A 27983-nucleotide genomic window follows, 5' to 3' on the forward strand; every position below is an offset into this window, starting at 1 on the left:
GAAGCATCAATTCTTCAGCACTCAGCTTTCTTTATAGTCCAACTCTCGCATCCATACATGACCACAGAAAAACCATAGCCTTGACTATATGTACCTTTTTTTTTTTTATACGTACCTTTGTTGGCAAAGTAATGTCTCTGCTTTTTAATATGCTATCTAGGTTAGTCATAACTTTACTTCCAGAGAGTAAGCATCTTTTAATTTCATGGCTGCAATCACCATCTGCAGTGATTTTGGAGCCCAGAAAAATAAAGTCAGCCACTGTTTCCCCATCTATTTCCCATGAAGTGATGGGACCGGATGCCATGATCTTAGTTTTCTGAATGCTGAGCTTTAAGCCAACTTTTTCACTCCCCTCTTTCACTTTCATCAAGAGGCTTTTTAGTTCTTCACTTTCTGCCATAAGGATGGTGTCATCTCCATGTCTGAGGTTATTGATATTTCTCCCAGCAATCTTGATTCCAGCTTGTGCTTCCTCCAGCCCAACGTGTCTTATGATGTACTCTGCATATAAGTTAAATAATCAGGATAACAATATACAGCCTTGACGTACTCCTTTTCCTATTTGGAACCAGTCTATTGTTCCATGTCCAGTTCTAACTGTTGCTTCCTGACCTGCATGCAGGTTTCTCAAGAGGCAGGTCAGGTGGTCTGTTAGGCCCATCTCTTTCAGAATTTTCTGCAGTTTATTGTGATCCACACAGTCAAAGTCTTTGGCATAGTCAATAAAACAGAAATAGATGTTTTTCTTGAACTCTTGCTTTTTTGATGATCCAGCGGATGTTGGCAATTTGGTCTCTGGTTCCTCCACCTTTTATAAAACCAGCTTGAACCTCTGGAAATCTACAGTTCACATATTGCTGAAGCCTGGCTTGGAGAACTTTGAGCATCACTGTACTAGCGTGTGAGATGAGTGCAATTGTGCGGTAGTTTGAGCATTCTTTGGCATTGCCTTTCTTTGGGATTGGAATGAAAACTGACCTTTTCCAGTCTTGTGGCCACTGCTGAGTTTTACAAATTTGCTGGCATATTGAGTGCAGCACTTTCACAGCATCTTTCAGGATTTGAAATAGCTCAACTTGAATTCCATCACCTCCACTAGTTTTGTTCGTAGTGATGCTTCCTAAGGCCCACTTGACTTCACATTCCTGGATGTCTGGCTCTAGGTGAGAGATCACACCATCGTGATTATCTGGGTCATGAAGATCTTTTTTGTATAGTTCTGTGTATTCTTGCCACCTCTTCTTAATATGTTGTGCTTCTGTTAGGTCCCTACCATTTCTGTCCTTTATTGAGCCCATCTTTGCATGAAATGTTCCCTTGGTATCTCTAATTTTCTTGAAGAGATCTCTAGTGTTTCCCATTCTATTGTTTTCCTCTATTTCTTTGCATTGAACGCTGAGGAAGGCTTTCTTATCTCTCCTTGCTATTCTTTTGAATTCTGCGTTCAAATGGGTATAGCTTTCCTTTTCTCCTTTGCTTTTCGCTTCCTTTCTTTTCACAGCTATTTGTAAGGCCTCCTCAGTCAGGCATTTTGCTTTTTTGCATTTCTTTTTCTTAGATCTTTGCAGATTTAGCTTTTGGAATTTTTTGTTTCTTAAGTATGAATATTATTTTCCTGCTTTGGATCACATTAATGTATATCTCATTTTCTGTCTGTTTCAGTACTTCCATATTTTAGTAAGGAGAATAGGAAGTACCGTATTAACCAATATTATCAATCATCAATATATTCTCAGGAGATTGTAATTTCTAAATTTCTTCTTGACTTTTAAAAATACTTAAAATTAGACATTTTCTTGTAATGTATTTTATTATAAAATATACATATTAATTATAAAAAATAACATTTACACAGTACAAAAGCATATATAGTAAAAAAGAAAAGTTCCCATCTTTTTGCATCAGGCTTTCCAGTTCTCAGAGAAAACCGCATGTTCCTACAGAATTTTTTTAATGCATGTATCTTTTTGCCTGAATGAGTTCATTATACTTTTCCAAAGTTTTTTTGTTTGTTTTTACAAAATAATAGCAAGTTAAAGAGCTTCTGAAAAGTATTCTTCAGTGCTACTATTAAACTGTTAGGAATTGTTTTGGAATTTAAGGCTAAGTGAAGCCTTGAAAAGAAAGTGTTAGTTGCAGTTTTATCCAACTCTTTGCGACTCCATGGACTATAGGCCACCAGACTCCTCTGTCCATGGGGTTTTCCAGGCAAAAATACTGGAGTGGGTTGCTGTGCCCTCCTCCAGGAGATCTTCCTGACCCACGGGTTGAATCTGGGTCTCCTGCATTGCAGGCAGATTCTTTACCGTCTGAGCCACCAGGGAAACCTTCAGTTCAGTTCAGTTGTTTGGTCATGTCTGACTCTTTGCGACCCCATGGACTGCAGTACCCCAGCCCTGTCCATCACCAGCTCCTGGAACTTATTCAAACTCATGTCCATTGAGTCGGTGATTCCATCCAAACATCTCATCCTCTGTCATCCCCTTCTCCCGCCTTCAATCTTTTCCAGCATCAGGGTCTTTTCAAATGCGAAAATGGGAAGCTTTAATAAGTATTAAATAAAAATCTCTGTATCATTCTACTTAAATTTATTCTGATATGACAGTGTGACTTCTTACAAGTGTTATTTCACTTTTATTTGTTCTGTTTTCTATTCCCCACTCCTACCTCCCATCCCAGTCCCCAGATCACGGGCTTTTCTTGTATTTGTTTTCATGAATGGTGTTTATTGAGTTTCTCCCTTGTGTCAGGCACGGTGCAGGGCACTGCATGTACAGTGTTGAGGAGAATAGATAGGACCTGCTACCCTCAAGGATCTCACATTCAACAGCAGAAGCAGCTGGAGATTAGAGCACTTTACAGAAAAGTAAGAGTGAGGAAAGCATTTGGAATTTGAACATCTCTACTGATTGTAGTGTCCAGGTTTCATACTGGGTATGTTTTACATTTATGACTTGAGTCTCATTTTTCTCTTTTTCTATCATTGCTACTTTTTCTACTTCTGTTATTTCCTAAGTATAAACAAGTAGCAGTGTGTGAGGACAGTTTCATTGGGTGAATTTCTGACACCATAATTTTGCTTTTTGCTGTAACAAAGGGTAGCAGATGTGTGTTGAGGACTAAGAGGAACTGTAGCTTATTATGTCTGTATTACCTAGGTTACTACTCTACAACTGAAACATTTTATGTAACTCGCTGAAATGTTCCATTATTTTTATTTTCTTACCAAAAGTGTACCCTCTATGCCTTTTTTTGATGGTTGATTTTTACTCTAAATTAAAGAAGAAAATCTGAATTCCTTTTTCATTTTATAAAAAATAAGTTTAAACACTTATTTATTTTGAAATAAATATTTTAACTGCCATTTATTTTGTCCTTAAGCAAGACTTTTTCATTTTCATCTTTCAAAATAAATACTTTTTGGATCCTTAATTGCTATAGTACTGAACGGCCAGGGTATCAATACACTGTGTATAACAAATTTTAACCAAGTCCCAGTAGTTCATGCAGAGCTTGCTACATCAGATATATTTACCATCATGAATCACAAATTTATACTACCAGACACTATCAAGTATTAAGTATACTATACTGTGAGGTTGGAAAGATTTTACCTATGGGAAGAAAAAATTCAGAAACTTACTATGTTGTTCTTTTTATAATATATATCCATAATATTCTTATCATAGCAAAATGACCTTTATGTTAAATTAAGGTTTTCTTTTAAGTAATAAACATTTATTATTCTGTGTGGGGTGGGGGAATCTGCTTTCATAATGGGAAAAATTAGGTCAGGGGTATCTTATTTCAGGTTTTATCCAGTTTTTTTTATAAAGTTATGTTTTCTTTTAGCTCAGTGTTCATTTGTTTTGTGAAGATAGAGTCAGAGATTCTTTGGAGAATGTTAATGAAAGCTACAGATTTGTTTTTCTTGCTAAATATATACACTGACATATGGAGTATTTCCCAGTTTCTTGAGGTTTAATAAAGGTAACTTCCATCTAGAAATTTGTAATACAGTTTGTAATGTACCTTTGGGGCTTCCATGATGGCTCAGTGGTAAAGAATCCTCTTGCAGTGCAGGAGACGCGGGTTGGATCCCTGGGTCAGGAAGATACTCTGAGGAGAAAATGGCAACCTACTCCACTGATCCCAGAAAATCCTATGGACAGAGGAACCTGGCAGGATATAGGCCATAGGGTCATAAAAGAGTTAAATGTGACTGAGTGACTAAACGACAACAATATACCATTAAGGTACATTAAAAATAGTGTTTTAAAGCAACAGCACATAAGTATACTTACAAGCTATAGCTTTAAAAACAAAATGAAAATGAGCAATAATATAAACAGTAAAACTTACACAAAAGACGCTTAAATTTTAAAACTATGTCAGCATTTTTTTGAAAACCAAATTGTTAAGTTGGATAGTAAGTACATGAGTGTTTTTTTTTGGCTTTTTAACTTTTTATGAGTCTAAAGTATTTTATAATTAAACATAGCTTGCCTTGCAAAAGTTTATACCTTGGGAATTAAGATACAGACAGTGTTGATAAATGTTTGCAGACAACATGCTACAATCTTTACTGCAGAGTTTAATAATGAAAAATATCCATTTTTTTCCTTAAAGAGCTATTTCAGAGAAGCATTTGATTTGTTTTCTGTTTTGTGATTGGAAGTGGCAAAAGAGGGAACATATCAGAGGAATCTCTAGTTTTGAATGGGTGTCACAAGCCAGCTGAAGGAAAAGCCAAATCAAATAAGTGATAGGAATAAGAAAAGGAGAAAGAAGAGAAAAATATGTAGTTGGAAAGTTGGGAGAATTTTCTTGTGGAGTAAAAGGTGAGCTCCGTGCCTCAGCTGGATGAAAAGCCAGTGGCACTTTGAACTACCTTTTCAGACCATAAGTAACCACTAATTTTCAGTTCAGTTCAGTTCAGTCGCTCAGTCATGTCAAACTCTTTGCGACCCCATGAGTCACAGCACGCCAGGCCTCCCTGTCCATCCCGGAGTTCACTCAGACTCACATCCATCGAGTCGATGATGCCATCCAGCCATCTCATCTTCTGTCGTCCCCTTCTCCTCCTGCCCCCAATCCCTCCCAGCATCAGAGTCTTTTCCAATGAGTCAACTCTTTGCATGAGGGGGCCAAAGTACTGGAGTTTCAGTTTTAGCATCAGTCCTTCCAAAGAACACCCAGGACTGATCTCCTTTAGAATGGACTGGTTGGATCTCCTTGCAGTCCAAAGGACTCTCAAGAGTCTTCTCCAACACCACAGTTCAAAAGCATCAATTCTTCCTCACTCAGCTTTCTTCACAGTCCAACTCTCACATCCATACATGACCACTGGAAAAACCATAGGCTTGACTAGACGGACCTTTGTTGGCAAAGTAATGTCTCTGCTTTTGAATATGCTATCTAGGTTGGTCATAACTTTCCTTCCAAAGAGTAAGCATCTTTTAATTTCATGGCTGCAATCACCATCCACAGTGATTTGGAGCCCCCAAAAATAAAGTCAGCCAGTGTTTCCCCATTTATTTCCCATGAAGTGATGGGACCAGATGCCATGATCTGTTTTCTGAATGTTGAGCTTTAAGCCAACTTTTTCACTCTCCTCTTTCACTTTCATCAAGAGGCTTTTTACCTCTTCACTTTCTGCCATAAGGGTGGTGTCATCTGCATATCTGAGGTTACTGATATTTCTCCTGGCAATCTTGATTCCAGCTTGTGCTTCTTCCAGCCCAGCGTTTCTCATGATGTACTCTGCATAGAAGTTAAATAAGCAGGGTTACAATATACAGCCTTGACGAACTCCTTTTCCTATTTGGAACCAGTCTGTTGTTCCATGTCCAGTTCTAACTGTTGCTTCCTGATCTGCATACAGGTTTCTCAAGAGGCAGGTCAGGTGCTCTGGTATTCCCATCTCTTGAAGAATTTTCCACAGTTTATTGTGATCCACACAGTCAAAGGCTTTGGCATAGTCAATAAAACAGAAACAGATGTTTTTTTGGAACTCTCTTGCTTTTTCGATGATCCAGCGGTTGTTGGCAATTTGGTCTCTGGTTCCTCTGCCTTTTCTAAAACCAGCTTGAACATCTGGAAGTTCACAGTTCACATATTGCTGAAGCCTGGCTTGGAGAATTTTGAGCATTACTTTACTAGCGTGTGAGATGAGTGCAATTGTGTGGTAGTTTGAGCATTCTTTGGCATTGCCTTCTTTGGGATTGGAATGAAAACTGACCTTTTCCAGTCCTGTGGCCACTGCTGAGTTTTCCAAATTTGTTGGCATATTGAGGTGCACCACTAATTTTAGGCAGTTCTAATTTTAAAAGTTTTGTTTCTTGTTATATGATAGTAGTAAATTAATAATTGTTGGGTACTTTGAAGACTTCAGAGGAAATAATGTCCTTTGTGTGTATTATTAATGTGTTCATAATAGAAATCAAATCCTTTGGGGTACCCAGTACCAAGCTATGTGAAGTATAGCTATTATCTGAAACATGTCCTTTCGTTTGAAATACTTGGAATTTGAAGAACAGGGTATGCAATTTATAAATAATTCTGGAGCAATATATGGCAAGGCAGTTTTTTCCTATTTATTTTGAAAACTGAGTCCATTGAAAGTTGAAAGCAAAGGACAAGAGCTTCCTTTGTTCATGACACATATTTCAATATATTTTTTTCTGAAATTGTCAGTATCTTCTGACCAGTGTCTTCATTTTCTTATTTGTTATCAAATACGGTTATTGGTATTATTTCTGTATAAAAGGCTTTAGGAAGGCTATGGTATAATTTTCTTAAGAAAAAAGATACTATTATAAAGCTAAAACATACTTTCAGTTTTATTTGTATATGGTTTGCTACAAATTGGGGAGATGGAAAATATTTTGTCAGGAGCAGACATTGAGTAAAAGCTTAGGGCTGTGGATGGATTTGAAACACGATTATATGACAGAGTAAATAAAAGCCCCTGGATATATAAAAGTCCCTGGTCTACCAAGTTCTAATGGGGGGAAATAAGAGTACTATGTAATAATGGAGCCTCAGTTTTAAAAATAAATCTTTCTGTGAACTGATACTACTGACAGCATCAATAGAAGTTGTAAGAACAACATTGAGCACACATTGCCTTTCCCATAAAAACATGACCCAGAAAACTCACATGCTTTGTTGTTTTTCAGTCGCTCAGTTGTTGTGTCTGACTGTGACCCCATGGACTGCAGCCAGACTTCCCTGTCCTTACCTCCTCCTTACCTTTCCTACCTCCTAGAATTTGCTCAGACTCATGTCCATTGAGTCCATGATGCCATCCAGCCCTTTCATTCTCTGTTGCTCCCTTCTCCTCTTGCCCTCAGTCTTTCCCAGCATCAGGGTCTTTTCCAGTGAGTTGGCTCTTCACATCAGGTGGCCAAAGTATTGGAGCTTCAGCATCAGTCCTTCCAATGAATATTTAGGATTGATTTCCTTTATAATTGACTGGTTTGATTTCCTTACTGTCCAAGGGACTCTCAAGAGTCTTCTCTAGCACCACAGTTAGAAAGCATCAATTCTTTGGTGCTCAGCCTTCTTTATGATCCAACTCTCATGACTACTGGAAAATTCATAGCTTTGACTATACGGACCTTTGTCAGCAAAGTAATGTCTCTGCTTTTTAATACTCTGTCTAGGTTTGTCATGGCTTTTCTTCCAAGGAGCAAGTGTCTTTTAATTTCACGGCTGCAGTCACTGTCTGCAGTGAATTTGGAGCCCAAGAAAATAAAATCTGCCACCATTTCTACTTTTTCCCCATCTATTTGCCATGAAGTGGTGGGACCCATTAATGTCATAACGCCAAATCTGTAACACATTCATCAAATATTTAACATACAGGTTTCTCTTTAAAAACTGGGTTAAAAATATGCACAGTGAAAGACAGATTTAAAACACCTGAAAGCAATCCCGTGAAAAAGCCTTCAATTAATTATTGTACTTTAAGCCAATTGTGTTGTACACATTCCCTACCCTCCTGGCTCCCAAGAAAATCAGTAACAAGTGTTGTCATCCTTTGTTATAGTAGACTACACTTTCCTAACAGGTTGTTTTTTTTTCAAGTGTTAATCACTCAGTCGTGTCTGACTCTTTCCGACCCCATGGACTCTATGTAGCTTGCCAGCCTCCTCTGTCCACGGACTTTTCCAGGCAAGCGTACTGGAGTGAGAAGCCAATCCCCTTTCCAGGGAATCGTCCCAATCCAGGGATTGAACCTGGCTCTCCTTCATTGCAGGCAGATTCTTTACCATCTGAGCCACCAGGGAAGCAAGGCTTTATTGGGCCTTAATAAATAGGTGTCCCTGTTCACTCCCCTAACAGTTTTCTTTCAATACAAATTTTTATTTATTTTTGGCCGTGCTGGGTCTTCACTGCCGTGTGGGTTTTTCTCCAATTGTGGCAAGTGGGGGCTACTCTCTAGTTGCAGTGCGTGGCCTTCGCATTGCAGTGGCTTCTCTTGTGGCACACAGGCTTAGTTGCTCCATGGCATGTGAAATCTTCCCCGATTAGGGATTGAACCCGTGTCTTCTGCATTGACAGGTGGATTCTTTACCACTGAGCCACCAGAGAAGTCCTCCCCTAACAGTTTTTAAATGTGACATCTCACTGTGTGATTTATCCAACACCTTCTTCCCTTATTTCCTGTATTACTTTGCTAACGTTACCATAACAAAGCATCACAAACTGGGGACTTAAAGAACAGAAATTTATAGTCTCACAGTTCTAAAAGCTAGAAGTTGGAGATCAAGGTGCCAAGAGGATTGATGCCTTCAGAAAGCTGTGAGAGAGGACAGGTTCCATGCCACTCAGCTTTGGCACTCCTTGGCCTGTAGAAGCATCACCCCAATTTCTGTCTTCATCTTTGTATGGCATTCTGTGTGTGAGGTTGCCTCCAGATTTTCCCTTTTCCTAACAAAACCAGCCATATGGATTAAGGCTAATACTAATGAGCTCTTTTTAACTTGATTACTTGAGTAAAGACCTTACCTGCAAGTAACATTACATCCTGATGTATGCTGGGGGAGTTAGGACCTCAGCAGATGAATTTTTGAGGGACATATTCAACCCACGTTTCCCTACTTCTCTTTCTGCACTTTTCAATAAGTATACTTATTGTACTTTACAAGTATACTTTACAAGTATAAATGTACTTCCTAACTATATGTGCCAACTTCCCAACTAGTATATTTTTTTCTCATTAATCTAAATTTGCTGAATTTTAGTTATAGATTTGGAGAAATACTATGGTGAGATACGACTGATGCATGGAAAAGAAACAGTATGTGCTAAATATAACTAGTTTACAATTTGAGGTTGAACTATGCTGTTTAGGGAAGATACAAATATTCAGAGAAGGGGCGAGTTAGGTAGGATTTAAGTGGGCCAAGAGGATACTACGAGGACATTCCAAGTTCAGGAATAGCTTCATTGAGCATTTAGAGTTAAGGAAATGGCAACCCACTCCAGTATCCTTGCCTGGAAAATCCCCATGGACAGAGGAGCCTGGTCGGGCTACAGTCAATGGGGTCACAAAGAGTTGGACATGACTGAGCAAGTTCACTTTCAGAGGCAGAAATCCAAAAATTGGAGATCATCTTGATTCTGGAGAATTGACTAATGACAGCTACCTTTTGGGAAGATCTACCACTTAAGTTCCTCTTGACTTTAGGCAAATTATTTAACTTTTCTGCATCTCAGTTTCTTTGTTGCTGGAAGGGACCCCCTTCCTGCAACAAATGTGCATTGCATTAGAATACTCAGTACATTCTCCTTTTCCATTCTTCCCCAAGTCCTATTCCTTTGAGGATGGAAACTACAAGTTTAAGATGGTAGCTGAGTGGGGTTTAAGGTTTGATTCCTCCCAAGGATCCATGTATCTTGGAAGGAAATTTCTAAAAATCATGAAGTTACTCTAATGTCCTTCTTCATGATTCCTACTCAGAAACACTGGGTAAGAACCCAGAGCTCCAGGGAAGTCTATTTTCCTAATTTCCAGACCTATATAATCTGTTGGACCTCTGCCAACATGGTACCTGGAGGTTATTCTTACAAATATAATTCTTTAATATTTTTTACACAATGTTTCTTTTTGAATAAGAAAATAAAGAATCACTTTTCAAAAGTGACTTTATCCTCAAGATACAGATGTTTTGCCTAACTGGTAAATGACACATTACTTAAGTATATATATATTATTGTAACTAGGTGGAACTTCCATTTTTAAGCTGAGTATATGATAAGTTTTTGTTAAAATGTGCCTTAACTGCCTAATACTTCAAAATAAAATGATTCTTTGGGGGAAAGGCAAAGTTAATGCTTATGGTATCTGATCCAAGTTCATGGTAGGGACTGCACTCTTTGATTAATAACACACTGATATATAGACTACTGCCTGAAAGCCATAAACATGGTGATGATCTCTTAAAGAAAAATGTAGGAGTTATGTCTGAGCATTCAGTTTCTGAAGTCTGTGCTATTCGAATCACAAAATCTCTTCCTTTTTCATTTTGTTTTTGATATGGGACTTAGCTGACTAATGTGTGGCCACCTTTAGGTCTCAAATCTAATGCTATAAATATGTATAAATATACAAAACAATGTTTAAATACAAAGCCCAAATACATGGCTACAGTGACTGCTCTGGAACATTTTTGCTCACTTTCAAAGGTTGAGAACTTAACCTACAGGTTTTCAGGGCAATTAGAATTTCTATATGGGGGTGAGACTCTGCTTGTGAATTGTCATCTTTGGTTATTTTCAGAACACATTTAGCATGTATGACCAGAGTGGTATGTTTCTGATAGAATATAAATTAAAAACTGGTTGACATTCACAAACAGCAATATTTTGTGAATATATTTTGGACCCTTAAATATATAATAACTGAAAAACAGCAATATTGTTACATGTGGTTATGTGCTAACTCTATTTGAAACAGATAAGTATGGTATATATTAAAAAAAAAAAAAAAGAATACTCAGTAGAACACAGGCTTCTAGAGAGCTCTAGTGACCTCATTCCTGCCTTCAAATTGTTGGAAGAATATAGGGATGTAGTGTCTATATTTATCAATATTGAAATTATTGAATTATTAATTTCTTAAACCTATTTAAGGAAACTGCAAGAAAACACAATTCCTATTATCTTTCAGGAAAAGATCATTGCAGCTTAATTTTATATTTGTTGGGTCAGAATTCCCTATATTATTTGGGCCCTTACCTGTGTAGAATGTATAATCATATATCTTAGGAAGTTTAAAATAAAAATCTTTGTTTCAGGAGGTTAATATTGCCAAAGAGCTTTAATTTTTTTCCTCTTGAACAAAACTCAGTCATCCATGCTTAGACAATTTTCCCCGCAACATCCAACACCACTGATGCTATTATGCCTAAAAAAGTCTTTTTAATGGCAAAAAAATTAAGTATGTTGAAGTATCAGTATATTATAAAATATTGTTTACAGAGTTTGTGAGTCTATGTCCTAAGTCGTGTCCCATTCTTTGCAACCCTATGGACTCTAGCCCACCAGTCTCCTCTGTCCATGGGATTCTCCAGGCAAGAACACTGGAGTGGGTTGCCATTTCCTCCTCCAGGAGATCTTCCCCACCCAGAGATCCAACCTGCACCTGTCACACCTCCTGCATTGGCTGGCAGATTCTTTCCTACTAGTACCTCCTGCGAAGCCTATTACAAAGTTTACTTCGTATTTAATCATAATTCATGATTTCCACGGGCTTCCCTGGTGGCTCAGTAGGTAGAGAATCCACCTGCAATGCAGACAGACCTGGGTTCGATCCCTGGGTTGGGAATTATGCCCAATCATGCCCGTTGGAGGCAGGCATGGCAACCCACTCCAGTATTCTTGCCTGGCAGGTCCATGGTGCCACAGAGTCAGACACTACTGAGCTACTAAGCACATAGCACATCCACAGCAACACCTCATTTAATGATTTATCTATTTTTAAATTAACCTATGAGGTTAAAAAAAAAAAAAGCATGATTTTTTAGTAAAAAATTTAAATGTGACATTAATCACATTTGGTTTGGGAAATACTTGTAACAATGTAGATTGGAGCCTACCTTCATGTTATAGTCTTAAAACAGGCAGAACTGCTTGCAGTTTTTATATTTTGTGCTTTTTAAAATAATCTGTTTTTATTTTTATATCTTGATTCTATATGTCAAGGTAAAAACAAAGTTGTAGGTTTCTATTTGCAAAGCACATAAAAATAAAACATTCTTAATATGGACTATCTTGTCTCTGAAAAATCAGTTTGGAGACAATTATTCTGTTTTTCTCGTTTTGTTTTTCAAAATTCTGCTACATCATTTGTATCATTTATGCTAGGAGACTTTAACAGGCTCTGGTGAAGTTCGTTTTGAATAAAAACTACAGAATTACTATCAGTGTTGTCAACTACAAATTGGCACTTACCAAGAGCATTGCCAAGGACTGAAAAACAAAGGTGTTTGCCATCTGCCTTTTGAGCTTGAACCCCATGCTGCTATGGCTGTTGACCTTCAACAACCCCTGAGGGAGTTCAGGGTGGAGTGAGGCAGTCTGTGCTCCAGGGAATCTGGTGGGATAGGTCTTTAGATGGTTGGATGTTTTTAGGAACAGATTTTATGATCTCAGTCCTTGTAGCTCCTCATATCTAGAGCTATCAGATCCTCATGACTAACAAAAACCTTTTGTAAAATGTGTGCTTCATGGTATTGAACTCCCCCTTCACCAAAACCTTATATATAGACTTTCCCCCACTGCCGCTTTGGAGTAGTCTCTCAGAGCTATCTGAGACTATCTGAGATGCTGCCTCCCGGGCTGCAGTCCTCATTTTGCCCCAGATAAAACTCACAACTCTCAAGTTTTACATCTTTTTTAGTGTTGTTTAAACATCCCGTGTTTAGCACAGTTTAAGCAAATTTCAAAGCATAATCCAACGTGGTGCTACAGTGCTGAGGTACCAGTGTGAACGTCTGAGCCGTGGGAGGTTCTAAAGCTCCCCTACCACAAGAGCAGTGTGTATTTAAGAAATAAGTTATCACTATAAATAAGAGACTTGTCAGGGGAGTGTAATCTCCTTGGTTCTGTCTCGTCACAACAAAAATTTGCAGCGACGGACGTTAAAGCGTGCCACAGCTCTCAGACCGTGTTGTAGCTCTCAGCTCGACCATGTTATAGCTCTGACAGATCAGTGTTACAGCTCAGTTTTATTTAGAAAATAAAAGGAAAATATATCCTCAAGGCGTGAGGGCATGCCCACCCAAAAGACGCGAATAGAAAGACAGCGAGCACGCGCGCGCGGGAGAGACCCTCCCCCCCGGCCCTTTGGCGCCTCTTTATATAGGTTTTTTCCTTCCCCTGGGAACTTCCCTATGTAAACTGGGCTAGCCAGGAGTGCTTTTTGTTCTACCTTAAGTCCTCACTCCGGTCCTCGAACCTTCCTTTGTTCTATTTTTGCGGGCTTTTCCCTTCCTTGTCTTTTAGCCACCGCCATTCTGGACTCCTTTTTCCTATTCGACCTACCTAACAAGACTGATTTTATTTCCTATGGTCTAAAACAGAATTGGAAATACGTAAACACAGAGCTCAACCGGTGAAAACTCAGAGGCACTTCCGGCACCTGCGGCTTAGAATCCCAGCACTTCCGGCAGAGTTCGCGTCATCCCGAGCGCGCCAGCGGAAAGCCTGCCTACCGTCCGCAGGCGCGTCTCAGGCCCAAGTGGGCTGAACCCAGTACTGCGGTGGCGTTTCCCGCGGGCTATAGGCTGGACTCTCCCGAGTCCGGTGCGGACGGGCTCCCGGCCCTTGCCACGTCCAGCCATGAAGTTTCGGGCCAAGATCGTGGATACCGCCTGTCTAAACCACTTCACGCGTGAGTAGAGGCCGCGTCAACCCTGGCGGCGGGGAGGACGGCAGAGGGCAGGGCGGGAGGCCTGTACGGAGCGATGCGCGCGGCCGGGCCCCGCGAAGAGGCTGGCGCGCTGCACAGGCTGGCCAGCAGGAGTTGACGCGGGCGCAGGTGCCGAGGGTTGTTTCTGAATTTTGATTCCTTTCGCGTGGCTGTTCTTAACCCGGCCAGTGGCTTCAGGACAACTTTATCTGGCGCAGACCGCCCTTCACAGCCAAGGCTCCGTGGTCCCCCTGCCCCAGCCGTGTCTGTCCTTGCCTCGACCCCTGCAGCACTCGGCGGCCCCGAGTGGACGTGGGAGGGAAGAAAGCGGCCAGTAGGCGCCAGTTAAGCTCCGAGTCTCGGTTTCCTTATTCCAGGTTGTTGGGAGGCTGGCTTGACCCCAGCGGCATTAAAAGCCTCCCGGTAGGTAGGAGTGGAAACCTTGATTTTCCCACTGGGACGCTCACTGTGCGCAACTGGTAATTCTGCGCTAAATTGGTGTTTTGGATACGCAACGTACTTCTCAGTTAATTCTTTACTGGAACCTTTTGCTATAGGGGGCTTCCCTTGTAGCTCAGTCGGTAAGGAATCTGCCTGCAGTGCAGGAGACCCAGGTTCGATCCCTGGGTTGGGAAGATCCCCTGGAGAAGGAAATGTCAAACCACTACAGTATCCTTGCCTGGAAAATCTCATGGACCCAGGAGCCTGGTGGGCTGCAGTCCATGAGGTTGCAAAGAGTTGGGCACGACTGAGCGACTACACTTAACTTACTTACTTTGCTATAGGAGTTAGTAACATGATAGCCAAGCTTGCCAAAACCTGCACTCTGCGCATCAGCCCGGATAAATTGAACTTCATCCTCTCTGACAGAGTGGCCAATGGAGGGGTGAGCATGTGGTGTGAGCTGGAACAGGTGAGTGGAGGCTCCTGAGAGACCTGCAGCCCGCCCCCTCCCCCACGCCGAATTCCACTGGAAAGGGCACAGATGTCCCCCCTCCTTTTCCTTCCTTTAGGAGAACTTCTTCAGCGAATTTCAAATGGAAGGTGTCTCCGCAGAAAACAATGAGATTTATTTAGAGCTCACATCGGAAAATTTATCTCGAGCCTTGAAAACCGCCCAGAATGCCAGAGCTTTGAAAATTAAGCTGACTAATAAACACTTTCCCTGCCTTACAGTTTCTATAGAGCTGGTGAGTAGGAAGCTACCATTTCTGAAACTTCCCAGGAATTAGAAGTAGTTATATAAGCCTTGGCTTTCTACAGGAGAAGCTAATTGGTTTTATTAAAATGAGAGATTGGTACATCACTGTTTTTTCATTGGAATTGGGTCCTCCTCATATTTAAATAGCATTGTAATCTCATAATCAGCAAGGATGCTGGTCTTCCTATGAAATAACACTTCTGCATCTTTCTTCTCAGATCTGCATATCCATTTCTTTTAGTGGTATTGTCATCTAGTCTAAAAACCATTTTTGCCTTTGAAGTGTTTGTGTGTCCCTCCCTATCCCCTCACTTCTGCTGCTAACACCTTTAAATGACCTTTAGTGTTCAAGGAATGCATTTCTCTTCCACCCTACTCCCAGCTGAATTTAATGCATGGGTCTCTTCAGAACACATTTACCGCACATGAGAATGAGGTTGACATTTCTCATGTGCTGTCCAGAGCCCTTCAAGTGTGGCTCAACCCACTGAAGAGCCACTTATCTGCCCTGAGTGGGTCTCCAGGTGTGTCCCATTTGTTCCCAACTCCCAGGCTTTGGTGAGGTTGGGTCTTCTACTTGGAGTCTGTGTTCTTCTCACTTGTTAAAGCCTTTTCTTCCTCTATTGCCCAGCACCAATGCTGCTTCCTTCCCTTATCCTGGCAACCTCTCCTTTATCCGTTCTGTGTACTTTATTTTTTCTGTGAGTATTATATTCAGTTTAATGCTCTTTATGGAGGAGGATATCTCAACTGTATTTTTTAATGGAACTGTAGTTGTTTTACAGTGTTGCATTGTTAATTTATGCCTTACAGCAAAGTGATTGAGTTGTACGTATATAAGCATTCTTATTTTAATATTCTTTTCCATTCTGGTTTATCTCAGATATTGAATATAGTTCCCTGTGCTATGCAGTAGGACCTTGTTGTTTATCCATTCTATATGTAATGGTTTCCATCCACTAATCTCAAACTCCTAGCATCTCAAGGCTGTTTCTGGCAGCCTCCTCCAGTCCTCTCTTTAGGTCTGATCTCGGAAGCTTGAGCATCAGCACACAGCTTCTGCCCACACGGTTGGACGTGTATCTGAGGCTGGGAGTGTGGGGAAAGTGGCATCACCGGTCTGTGCAGGGCTGTCTTCATTCTGCCTTCTGTAAACTGCTTAACTGGACTCTCCTCCAAGGCTCCACAGCTCACCCTCTGTCCCTGCTGGTCTCCCTGCCTTCCTGTGAGAGGACATTCAGGGTGTGGGAACCTTTCTTCTTTCATAGCTCTCTCTCCCTGGGGTGCAGGCCCCATCCTGATTCCTTTCTGGTTCTTTTTTGTTGTTGTTACATGAAGATTTTCTTGTCCTTTCTGAAGCCTGAGGTCTTCTGCCATGTTTCAGTAGATGTTCTGTGAGAATCATTCCATGTCTAGATATGTTTTTGATGTGTTTGTGGGAGGAGTGAGCTCCATGTCCTACTCCTCCACCGTCCTAATCACTTGCTTCTTTAACTTCCTATTTCTAAGCTCTGTTAATACTTGTTGAATGGACGTTGGTGACTGAATTGAGAACACTTAGGTTTGGTATCAACATTTTTTGTCTTTCAGTTCTTTATTTTTTAAGTACTGATGTGTTTTAATTCTTCTCTTGGCAGTTATCCGTGTCAAGCAGTAGTCGTGTTGTGACACATGACATCCCTGTGAAAGTTATTCCTAGAAAACTATGGAAGGACTTACAAGAGCCGACGGTCCCAGATGCTGACGTGAGTGATGCCCGGCGTCACCACGTCTTAAATGGTGTGATTTGGATTCTCTGACTTTAAAGTCTTGCTGTAGGTTTTATTTGAAAGTTATATAGTACCTGAAAAGAGATAATCATATTTAAAAGATAGCCCAGGAACAAAAAATTGGAATGTTTTCATTTAGTTGTTTGCATCAATCATCTTAAAGTAGTGTTATATATAAGGCCACACTCTTTACAATTAGGAGAGAGAAAGTCTTGCCCTGTAATGGCGCATAAGTAAAACTGAAGTAGCATTTTGGATGACCTGTGCATCTGTGGGAAGTAATGGCCCTAGGCACCAATTTGGGTTTCATAGAACGTGGTTTTTTCCTATGTCTTGTTAGGAGTATGTCCAAGGTGTGTGTAATAGCCAGAAGGAGAGGCTGCTTTAGTTCTCCTGACAGGAATCCCAGAGCCACTGGAAAGAAAGATGATGACAAAGGGTCCTTTGCCTCTTGTTCGTAATTTATTGAAGAAGAGACCATGAAGTAGCATATGGAATTTTTACTTGGCTTTTAGTAGATGTCTCTGCTGAGAAAAAGCCAGCATTGTACCCAGCACTGTTGTAACCCAGTCTGGGCATTGGTACAGAGTCTGCCCCCCAGTGTTTTTACACAGAGTAGGAACCTGCCCCCAGGTCTGGGTGTGAACCCCTTGGAGGATGGCCTCCACTGCTGCTGATTTTTACTCCCCTTGGGTGTGTGGGGGCATCTGAGCAGCAGGGCTACAGACCTGGAATGAGAGAATGGCCACATGGACATGGACGCCGAGGTCACCGAAGGCAGGTGTGAGTGAAGCTCTAGAATTATTTTTCTTTTTTATATTTTTAAGAAAGAACTTTATTCAGGCAATTTAAAAATAAGATTGCAGAGCAACACACATTCCAAACATAGGTAATGAGCGCTTGTCAATACTTGACTGTGTTAATATTTTAATACTACTGATCTTTCTCATTTGCTTTGTAGGTTAGTATTTATTTACCAGTCCTGAAGACTATGAAGAGCGTTGTGGAGAAGATGAAAAACATCAGCAATCACCTTGTAAGTTCTGACTTCTTTGAAAAGAGCTCCCAAGTGTGCAGTTTTGGCTGCATGTCCTCGGAGGAGCCTTGTCTGGTGGGGACTTGATGCCCTCCATTCATCATGTAGTGTCTGCGTGGGGTGTCCCTCAGCTCCCGGCTCTGGGGGCTTGGCTTGTTGTTGATAGCCTACGGTTTTACAGGTGAAACCTGCTCTGGATCTTCTCAACTCTCCTCTCTGATATTTGGCCTAGTCTCTCATATTTATGATATTTACAGTATGTTAACAATACATTCAATGGTTCTAACTTTCTTTCCATATGTTTTGGACAGCATATTATGTATTTTATCCGATAGTGTACATATTTTTTTTATGATCACCTGATGGTGGCAGTGCGTGGAATGTCGTATCTACTTGCCAAATGTCTCTATGAGTCCCAGACAAGGATTCCCCCAGGACACATTCCTCTTCCCGGAAGCAGCTCTTAGGCCAGGTAGAGGGGCGTGTTTACTTCCCTGTTTACATTGTTGATGTTTACCCTCAGTGTCAGTGAAACACTGAATGTGACAGTGATGGGAAGTTGTGAACAATTGTCCTTCACTCCTGAGGTTCTCCTGAATTCTTCAGTCACCCCCGAAACTCATTTGATTATTTCCCTGTGTGTTTAGACACGACTGTTCACCTGATGAAACTTTTGCTTTTTAGCGTCTGCAGACTGATTACCTGCCACACGGCTGTCCCCTGCCGGCAGAACTGCTCTGGACCTTTGTCCATCCCCACAGTACTGGTGCTCTCCAAGCCTGTCTCTACCATTTCACGCTTGGCTGTTTCTTTCCCATCGTCCCCTGGAAAGCACTTAGCCCTTCTCACTGTTCATGGAAATTCCAGACATTCCCACTGTCGTGAATGTAAGCCCCTCCTCTGCCAAGCTGCTCTGTTCACTGCTGTGTGATAAGTTGTCTGCTAACATCTGGAAACCACTCCTGAACTGGCCGCTTCTTAAAAAGGGAAACTGTCTTAATCATCTCTGCATGACAGCCACTCACTGTGGGGTTGCCACTCAGCAGGCAGATAATAGGTGTTAGCGCACATACCTGGAATGAAATTTAGCTTCAGGAGATCTTTGGCATTACCAAAGTTTTCTGAAGCCTAGAAAATGTTTACGGACTGTTTTATTTCTGCAGTTGTGCTCCCTTGAGAGTAATTTCCTTTCATGACTTACTCTGTAGATTTCACTTTAATTTACAATGACTTCCCATGAAGTAGCGTGTGCCGTGCAGACATGAGTGTTCTCCTGTGCCTGTCCTGATGTTGATCCAGTTGTCAGGCTGGAGGCTTCTTTTGGGGATATCCTGGAGCCCTTGAGAGGCCCAGGAGAGAAAAGGCAGGGCAGTTAATTCAAGGACCCGGTTATTTGTTCTTTGTGTCCAGTGGAAATGAGTTGTCAAAGTAGCTTAGATTAAATCATCAGAAATTAAAAAAAAAATCATCAGAGGTGTTTTTCTCTTCCCTGGAATGTTTAAAAACAAGGATTTTGTGCAGTGGCTACTGCACTGTGAAATACTAAATGGAAAGTGATCAAGCATATGGAAAATTGGAGTAGCCAAGGGCATAACAATATTAACTTGAGTAACCAGAATTCTGTGTCTGAAGATGACAGGTGAGAGAATCAAGGAAAATGAGTAGGACTCAACATATTGAAAACATCTCCACCAGTCAGAGGCCCAGCAGCCCTTGTTGAGACACCTTGCTTACTTCCTTTAGTGAGAGACGTGGCCAATGGGGGTGGGTCGTGCTTGTGACTCGGGTAAGAGCAGAAGAAGCAGGCATTGACTGCCAAGAGTCTCCATCAGGTTTTAAGCATTGGGATCCCCTTCAGACAGAATGCAAGTTCTAGTTCAGGAAGTCGGCAGTGGGGTCTAGGACTGATTTCTGACGAGCACACGGCGATGCTGTTTGTGGTGGTGTTCCATGGTCAGAGCAGTGCTGTGTTACACCTTACATGTTGTCTCGGCTTCATAGAAGCAGATTTGGGGCAGGAGGCATCATGATATGCTGGCAGAGCTGAGTCCTTGGAGCCACCCCTGACCCCCACTAAGTGGTGCACCCTGGTGGAAAGTGTTATCCAGCATAACAGTCACAGGGGCTCTGTTACTTTTTATCAGTTGAGATAATTTATGTTAGATTCCCAGTGTGTCTCATCACTATTCCATGAATGGTTGGTTGTTATCATTAAGGATATCTCTGAAAGAAGTCAGATCTCATCCACGCCCTTAAGAGCAGAGTATGTTGATATGGGTAATACTATAGATAACACTCACAAAATAAACACTGTGAGCAGTGTTTGGAGGGTCACTGGTGAATTCCTCCAGTAAATTTTGTTTGAGTGCTGCCCCGCACCAGGCACTGTGCTTGGAGAGATGGATCTAGCATTTGACTACTCAGATTTTAGGAATTTGAAGAAAGCATAAAAAGGTGTTTAAGTCTGGAGTGAATCTAGGACATTGTAAGCTGCTTTCCTGAATAAGTCTTTATAAAACTTGTTTTTCAAAAGCAGTGAACTTTACAGGTAGATACTAAGTGTGTGCTTATTTGAAACAGATGGATCTGTGTTATGTGTTAGCCTTACAGAGACCCTGTACACTGTATATTCACAAGTCCAGAATATGCACAAGGATTGTTTTACGTATTTCTTTTTAGGCAGGTATTTTTTCCAGATAATAGAGTGGGCTTAGAAACACCATGTATTTCTGGGAAGTGAGAGGATAAGCTTGATGAATTCTTCCCATTCAGAGGTACGCATACTAGATGATGCAACAAGGATGTTTGGAGACTGTTTCCTATATAAAGTCAAAGCCTTAGTAAGTTGAAGACATCTTTTTTGTTTTGTTGCTCAAATGAGAAATAGAGTTCACTACTTTTAAGGAGCAAGAATGAAAAATACTAAGTGGTACTCCTAAGTAAATCTGAGATTTAGTTGTGGCCAAGCCCTGTGGAACAGGGTGTCCTCACTCGTCCTGGGGCTTCTTCCCTCTTGCTGTACCTCTGCAGTGGCTCCTAGTGAAGCGACCACCTTTATCTGCAGTGGCTCGGTGGCAGTTTTGTATTGTTGGTTAAACAAAATGTTGACTTGCACACTGCTGCATGGGCTTTCCAAAGACCTGCCAGACTTTAGAGGTGGCCAGATATTGATATCAAAAGGCGAAATGTAGTGTGCTCTGGGCAAATGGCCAAAATCTTAAGCCATATCAAGGTACCTGTTTCTTTCTCTGAACTTCATTTCTAGATTTTGTGTAGTTTAGAGACCCTGTTGGTTGGTGTAGGGCAGAGTGCAAAATGAAAGAGCCCCTCTGATCCTGAGGGAAGTCATGGGCACTGTTGGGGTGGGAAGGGGCCACAGCGATCAGTCACCAAGCCCAGTTGCCCTCTGTCTGAGTGCAGAAAACACGGCAGCCACAGGGCGCCACAGCTTGGTGGAGTCCAGACACCTGATGGCATCTCTGGGTCTTTCTGAATTTGGAAATCTCACTTCCCAATGTCTGAGATTATTCTTTATATAAATGGTTATATTCTCCTAATATTCTGAAGCCTTTCTGGTTATGTTGAGTTGTAACAGATAGTTTGGTCCATTTGTAGAAATAAGGCAGTTAGCGAGCTTATCGCTTCACATTCTCTTCTGGTTCTCCTTGCTCTGTTTTATAGGAGTTGCACAATGTCTGCACTGTCAGAGCTGCTGGCAAGGCCTCCCCAGCCTCACCTGTTTTCAGAGCTTCCTACTGCGCTCTGCACGTCGAGGGGCTGCTCTCTGGAGATTTTTTAAGTCCCTGTGCTCAGGCCTTGTCTTCTCTCTATGGCTGATGCCACGTGGGGTTTGGTGCTGTCTGAAGTGTCCTGGGATTTGTGGGAATATTTTGTCACCTGGTTTGTTGGAAGCTGATGTCCACTTTTTTTTTCCCTTTTGCTTTTCTTAAGACTGTAAAATACTCAATTTGCAGATTATTGAAGCAAACCTAAATGGAGAATTGAACTTGAAAATAGAAACTGAGCTAGTGTGTGTTACAACTCACTTTAAAGATCTTGGAAATCCTCCATTAGGTAAGTTTCCTGGTACGTTATATTTTGCATGTGATAAATTGTTCAGATGACAAACCATACTGAGGTCTCTAGATGGAAAAGAATTGAACTTCGGGTGACTGTTTCAGGCTTAGGAAGGGAACACATAATGGAGTTGAGTCACTTGTTACTGCACTGTGGTGGGAAGGTGAACCTCCTGGACGTGAGAAGCTGGAGTGTGGGCCTGAGGGCTTCCTCGTTCCTCATCTGCAAAACCTAGGCTTGGGCTCAACAACGTCCAAGAGCCCTTCTAGCTCTTCACTTGCTGTGCCTTCTACCAAAAACTACAGTTTCTTACCTGGGTGGAGTCAAATGTAGATGATACTTTTTATTTTCTCCTGCTTTTTTGTGTGTGTATTAAAAAAGTAATTTTTTTTTTTTTAATTATTCAAGTATAGTTGACTTACAATGTTGTGTTGGTTTCAGGTGTATGGCACAGTGATTCAGTTATACATATATATGTTTCTATTCTTTTTCAGATTCTTTTCCCATATCAGTTATTACAGACTCTTGAGTATAGTTCCCTGTTTTGTATAATAGGTCCTTACTGTTTATTTTATATATAGTGGTATATATATACACACACACACACACACACACATTGATCCTAAACTTCTAATTTATCCTTCCCCTTCACCTGTACTCTTCAATAACCATAAGTTTGTTTTCTAAATCTGTGAGTCTGTTTCTGTTTTGTAAATAAGCTCATTTGTATCAGTGTTTTAGATTCCACATACAAGGATATCATATGGTATTTGTCTTTCTCTGACTTCGTTTGATGATCTCTAGGTCCATCCATGTTACTACAGATGACATTATTTCATTGTTTTTTATGGCTGAATAACATACCACATCTTTATCCACTCCTCTGTTGTTAGACATTTAGGTTGCTTCCGTGTCTTGGCTGTCGTAAACAGTGCTGGAATGGACATTGGGTTGGTTGAGTAGATTGGCTCAGGGATTAGAGTCGTCTGCTGCAGAGCTCACAGTGGTGGGCAGGCTGTGGGAGGGAGGTCCAACAGGGAACGACGCAAGAGGCCCTGGGAAGGTACTCACTCTGTGAAAACCATTTAGTCACCCGTGTGTTCTGAAGTAGGTCTAATAAGACTCTTTCCACTTTTAGAATTAAAATTACTTACTACCAGTTTGTTTATTAGAGACACATTGTAACTTAACATTGCAAGAGAATTTTACTTTATAGTGAAGAGCGTGCCTTGGAGCAAAGTGAAATCCACGTTAATAAAGTTTTGACAGTAGTTATATGAAGTGACTTGTTTTTGTGTTGCTCATTTTGTTTATTTTAGTAAATTACAAAGAGGGTCTTTGATACCTTCCCAGAGTAGAAAGGACGTTTTCTTCCCTTTCATTCCACTTTATAATGAGAGGGCTTGATTTAGCTGTATATGGTCTTGTTTTGAGGATGGTGTTTTGGCCCTACCGTAGGCCATTTGGGATCTTAGTTCCCCGACTGTCAACAGTGAAAGCATTGAGTCCTAACCACGGGACTGCCAGGGAATTCCCATAGCACAGTATTTCAAAGAGTCAATACTTAGTAAATGCTTGCTTGGTGAGTGGTCACATTTATATTATGCAGTGTTTCTGTAGGTTCTCAAGTCAGTGGTCAAGTAAACCATTTATTTATGTAAACAGTCATCGTGCAATCTCTCACTTCCCTGTTTCACTGGAAGATAATTGCATCTTAAAATGTTCCTATCATTTTAGCTTCCGAAAATGCTTCTCAAGATAGGAACTTGGAACAAATGGCTGAAGTGCACATAGACATTAGGAAGCTCCTGCAGTTCCTTGCTGGACAACAAGTAAACCCTACAAAGGCCACTTGCAGTAAGTTTGCCGTTTGATTTGTTTCTCATATTTCAAGCACTGTAATCAACTGTAGTCTTAGGCATTGTGTACAGTCTCTAAATGCAGAGACAGCTCGCTCACTGGTGGACTCCAGTGTTCTGAGTAGTCCCTGGCAGATGGGTCTGGACTGCCTCACCTGGTGTCATACATGAGTCTGCATCCACAGAGAAGCTGCGTATGGGCAGAGGCGCCTTGCCCATCTTGCTGTGTTACTCTAAGCTTATGTGTGCAGGGTCTCTGTCTCCATTGGGCTTGGATTTAAGTTTCCATCTCAAAGCATTTCTTTCTTTCCTGTGTCAGCCTGACCTGTTCCAGTTGTCCTTTGTCTTGTCATCTGTGCTGCCTGCTGACTTTTAATAGTGGCTTTTATTGGCGCTCTTAATTCCGGTTGGCCTTGTCTTTCTCTTTTTCACATGTTTTTTCACCCTTCAGTCCTTGATTACAGATGAGGAGACTCACTTGCTGAGACTTTTTCAAGGCTATGTCTGTTTGCTTGCTTTTGAGATCACAGCAATTGAAAGAAAACTGGCCTTGGTTGGCGGTGACACCTCTTTATTTGTGAATTCCAAGTCTGAACACTCAGCCACCAGTGAACAGAGCTGAGAAGGGTGACCCAGGAATATAGGATACCTAATAATTGTCAGATAGTCAGCTCTGTAGAGAACGAGTAGGAGATTCCCAAAGGTTCTCCAGTGAAGGAGGAGAGACCACTGGAAAGGAGTGGCATTAGTGCATGAGGACTGCACTGATGGTGTACATAGAAGGAGGAGTGCAGAAATCCACGATAGGGAAGGAGCAGTGAGAGCTGCTGAGTTGTGGGGCAGGGGCCAGGGGCTGCCTGCACTGCATCTGAAGAAGTTATGGTGTGGGCGCCCCTAAGGCTGAGAATGGGGGTGCACTGCTTCAGCACGAGGTCCTCCCAGGTTAAGTCGGTGCTTCTCAAACTGTCTGCGTGCACAGGGCTCCTTGGGGACCTGGCCCAGTGCAGATGCCTCTTCAGAGCTCTGGCTTGGGCCATTGAGTCTGGGTGATGGCCCCATTGTGGGACTCCTCCTGTCTGCGTAGGGGAAGTGTAGGGAGTGGGGGTTGTGGCCCTAGCTGCCGGTGCAGGGAGGGGGACCAGAAGATTATGACAGCCAGAATCGAATTTGTTTCTTTCTTACCCCAAACCTTTTGTGCCAGTGTTTCTGGCTTTGTGACAGCATCCTCCAGGCTTGCCCACTTCCCATCTCTGGGCAGGGGTGGGAGCGCTTTCCCCAGCACCCTCGGTCTCCACTGCCACCTGTGAGTCCAGCACCTCTCCTGATGAGTGTCCTGCTGGTCCCTTGTGTCCCTTCCCGACTTGCCATTCTCTTGGGATTGGTCTCAGCAGCCTGCCGTGTGCTCTTTGTCTGCCTTTCTTCTGCCACCTGGCTTGATCTGGCTTCAGCTAGCTTTCCTTGGGCGTGGTGTGCCCCACTGCCCCTGTAACTTCTGCTCTCAGTGATATGGCCCTGGCAGCTGTGCTGCTTTCATGCTGTGGCAACACCTCGTCCTCTTGGTTGGCTTCTGCTTTGGGTCTTAGACCCAGTGCCTCATTGCTCATCCTAGGCTGCATGATGGCTGCCCTTGCAAACTGCCTCCTGCTCTCTAGTAAGACCCTATGTGCAATTAAAATAAATAAATTTATATTAAAAAAAAGAAAAAAGACCCTACGTACTCGCCTTTTCTCAGCACATGCTGGGGACTCACTGGTGAGAAGCTGCTTTTTCCTAGAAGGATGTTGACTTGGGTACATGTGGTTTCCGGGAAGTTTGCCCTGTGGCTTTTGCCCCAGAGACCTCGGCCTCTTCCTTGGTGGAAAATGAGCTGGCCTGAGCCAGTCCCTTTGTTTAGCATCAGTTGGGATGGTGGAGACTGGTCACCTTGGGAGAGGCCTGGGTGCTCCAGGAGAGGCTTGGGGGAGAAGCTGCTGCAATGCTTAGGGGTGAGAGTGTATGTGCAGAATGGGTCTCTACAGTAAAGGATTTCCTTTCTCCTTAGATATTGTGAAGAACAAGATTGTTCACTTTGACCTGCTCCATGAAGACGTTTCCCTGCAGTATTTCATCCCAGCTTTGTCATAGCCCTGCCTTGTGGGCTTGGGAGCTCAGGGACCTTGGTTGGACCCACAGCAGTGGAACCCTGTTTTTTTCTTTTTTTTTTTACTTTTTTCCTTCTATGATATTTTCAATAGAAATTGAATTAATGAGTTAATGAAACACAGTTGCATAAACATTTCTTCATATTACTTCTTTGTTCTGTCTGCTTTGTTTTGCTTTGACGATGTTGAAAGAAAAGTTAAAATTTATTTATTCAGACTTTAAACTTTTCTAACTGAAGTCGTGAAAATCTTCCTGTAGTTTGAATTGGTGTAGTAATCAAAATTGGCAAAAAAATAATGTTTGCCAAGCCTAGCACTTTCCCTCGAGGCATTGTTCAAGCTCAGCATATTGTTATGGGAACAGACTTGAAGCAATTAGGTTTCTGTGTACTTGGAGCCCAAGAAGGCGAGGTTGGCCCTCTTGCCACCTCCATCCTGTAGAGGGTCCCGGGGGGTCTGGGTACAGCACATATGATCTCATCGTGATGCCCATGAAGATTTTAGTTGGCTCTTCTGTTGCCATCAGGAGGATGCATGGGCAGGGCCTGGCCAGGTCAGAGCAGCACATTCTGAGGCTTCACAGTGTGGCTTCTGTATTTGGCAGAGTAGGTTCAGCAGTCAGCCCTGGGCCACACAGCTAATGGCAGGGAGAGTATCTGAACACAGGAATTCTGGTTTCTCTTTCCCTCACTTCTGCTACAAGACCAGAATTAAGAATGATATATTTCAGAGTTAAGTCATCAACCATTTGAGGAATCTGGAAAGAACATCTTAGTTTTAAATCTGATGTGGTAAAATAGGTTTATATGCAGTTTTTAAAATGTCAGAAAGCCAGATATAATCTCCCTCAGCTTATTTAGTGTTTATTTAAGTAAACTTGAATAGTTTTAAGGAGGTGTGGGTATGGCCAAAGGGGTCTTCCTTGAAGTTGAGAAACAGCGTCTCTTTCTGATTCTCAGACAGACTTGCTGCTTTATGTTTACCCTGGCCTCTGCCTCCCACAGAACTATTGACCGAGGACAGCACATCTTCCTGCACTGGAGGAGCTAGTAGACATGGTGATTTAGGGAAACATGGTCCTGCTTTTCACCCAGGGCAGAATTTCACTAAGTCAGGAAATAGCAGCTTAGTCTGTTTAAAGGAAAGAGTATAGTTTGGGAAATTAACTTAAACAGCTTTCTGGGTGTTAGACACACTTTGGCTGACTGGGTGTGTGGAGAGCCGTCCTGGGTAGTTGTGCTCAGGACTGTGTTGCTTTGGGAAATATGTCTGGAGCTAAGTTTGGGGGCCATCCTCTGCTGGGTCAGGGATGTCTAAGAATCCAGGAGCCTTGTCATCCTCTGTACGGGGGACCACTTGTCCACTGTGATCCCCAGGGCCTGGTGGAGGCAGTCTAGAATGTGACTTTGACTTAGTCCTAGGCTGGCTTTCTGGCTCTGTCCCAGGAGCCAGATTTTTCTGCAGTGCATTTTCCATGATAACAGTAGCCTTTTCAGAACACAGGCTTCCATCTTGCATGTATGTGTTTTCAGGGCCTACAGAGCTTCCCCTTGGCAGTACCCTGGGAGGTCACATATACTGTGGATTGGTCTGCAGAGCATCCCACGTGGAGAGTGGGTGCAGTTTGAACAGCATGAATGATGATCACAGGTCTGCTGCACATGTACAGTTAACATTACAGCAAGTGTCACTGTAACACTGCTTAAGGAAGCCGCAGTCACATTGCTCCCAATCCTCCAGTACAGTTTCCACAACACATTCTTATCATGCTTGCATTAAAAGCATAGGTGTTCTCCTTTTATAGGCAATGCCTCAGTTTATATACAGTATGTTGAAAATGCAGAATGGAACAATTACTGAAGGAATCTGTCAACACAGGGAACTTGTACAAAATGCAGGTGGTTCTTATGCACAAGCATCTCACATCAACATCGAAACGTGTACCCAGATTCCACCCAACCTGCTGGCGTGTTAAG

The 27983-nt window shown here is 42.0% G+C and overlaps 1 protein-coding gene across 4 annotated transcripts; it reads left to right on the plus strand.

The window, feature by feature from the left end:
• The first annotated feature begins 13722 nt into the window (after positions 1 to 13722).
• Positions 13723 to 26154, plus strand: HUS1 (HUS1 checkpoint clamp component). 4 transcript variants are annotated; one of them, XM_005205589.5, is made up of 8 exons: positions 13752 to 13906; positions 14710 to 14837; positions 14938 to 15114; positions 16763 to 16870; positions 17856 to 17930; positions 21905 to 22004; positions 23745 to 23864; positions 25908 to 26154. In XM_005205589.5, the coding sequence occupies exons 1-8, from the start codon at positions 13855 to 13857 to the stop codon at positions 25988 to 25990; spliced, it is 843 nt and encodes a 280-aa protein (XP_005205646.1). In that variant the 5' UTR covers positions 13752 to 13854; the 3' UTR covers positions 25991 to 26154.
• The last annotated feature ends 1829 nt before the right edge of the window (positions 26155 to 27983 follow it).

Source organism: Bos taurus, chromosome 4, assembly GCF_002263795.3.
Source record: "Bos taurus isolate L1 Dominette 01449 registration number 42190680 breed Hereford chromosome 4, ARS-UCD2.0, whole genome shotgun sequence".
In the NCBI taxonomy this organism is placed as follows: domain Eukaryota; kingdom Metazoa; phylum Chordata; class Mammalia; order Artiodactyla; family Bovidae; genus Bos; species Bos taurus.

Excerpts from the sequence above, each read along its gene's own strand:
- HUS1 (XM_005205589.5), top strand. The coding sequence starts at position 13,855 with ATGAAGTTTCGGGCCAAGATCGTGGATACCGCCTGTCTAAACCACTTC. Across the intron at positions 15,115-16,762 it reads TTACAGTTTCTATAGAGCTG|TTATCCGTGTCAAGCAGTAG; the intron begins GTGAGTAGGAAG and ends TTCTCTTGGCAG. Across the intron at positions 17,931-21,904 it reads AAAACATCAGCAATCACCTT|ATTATTGAAGCAAACCTAAA; the intron begins GTAAGTTCTGAC and ends CTCAATTTGCAG.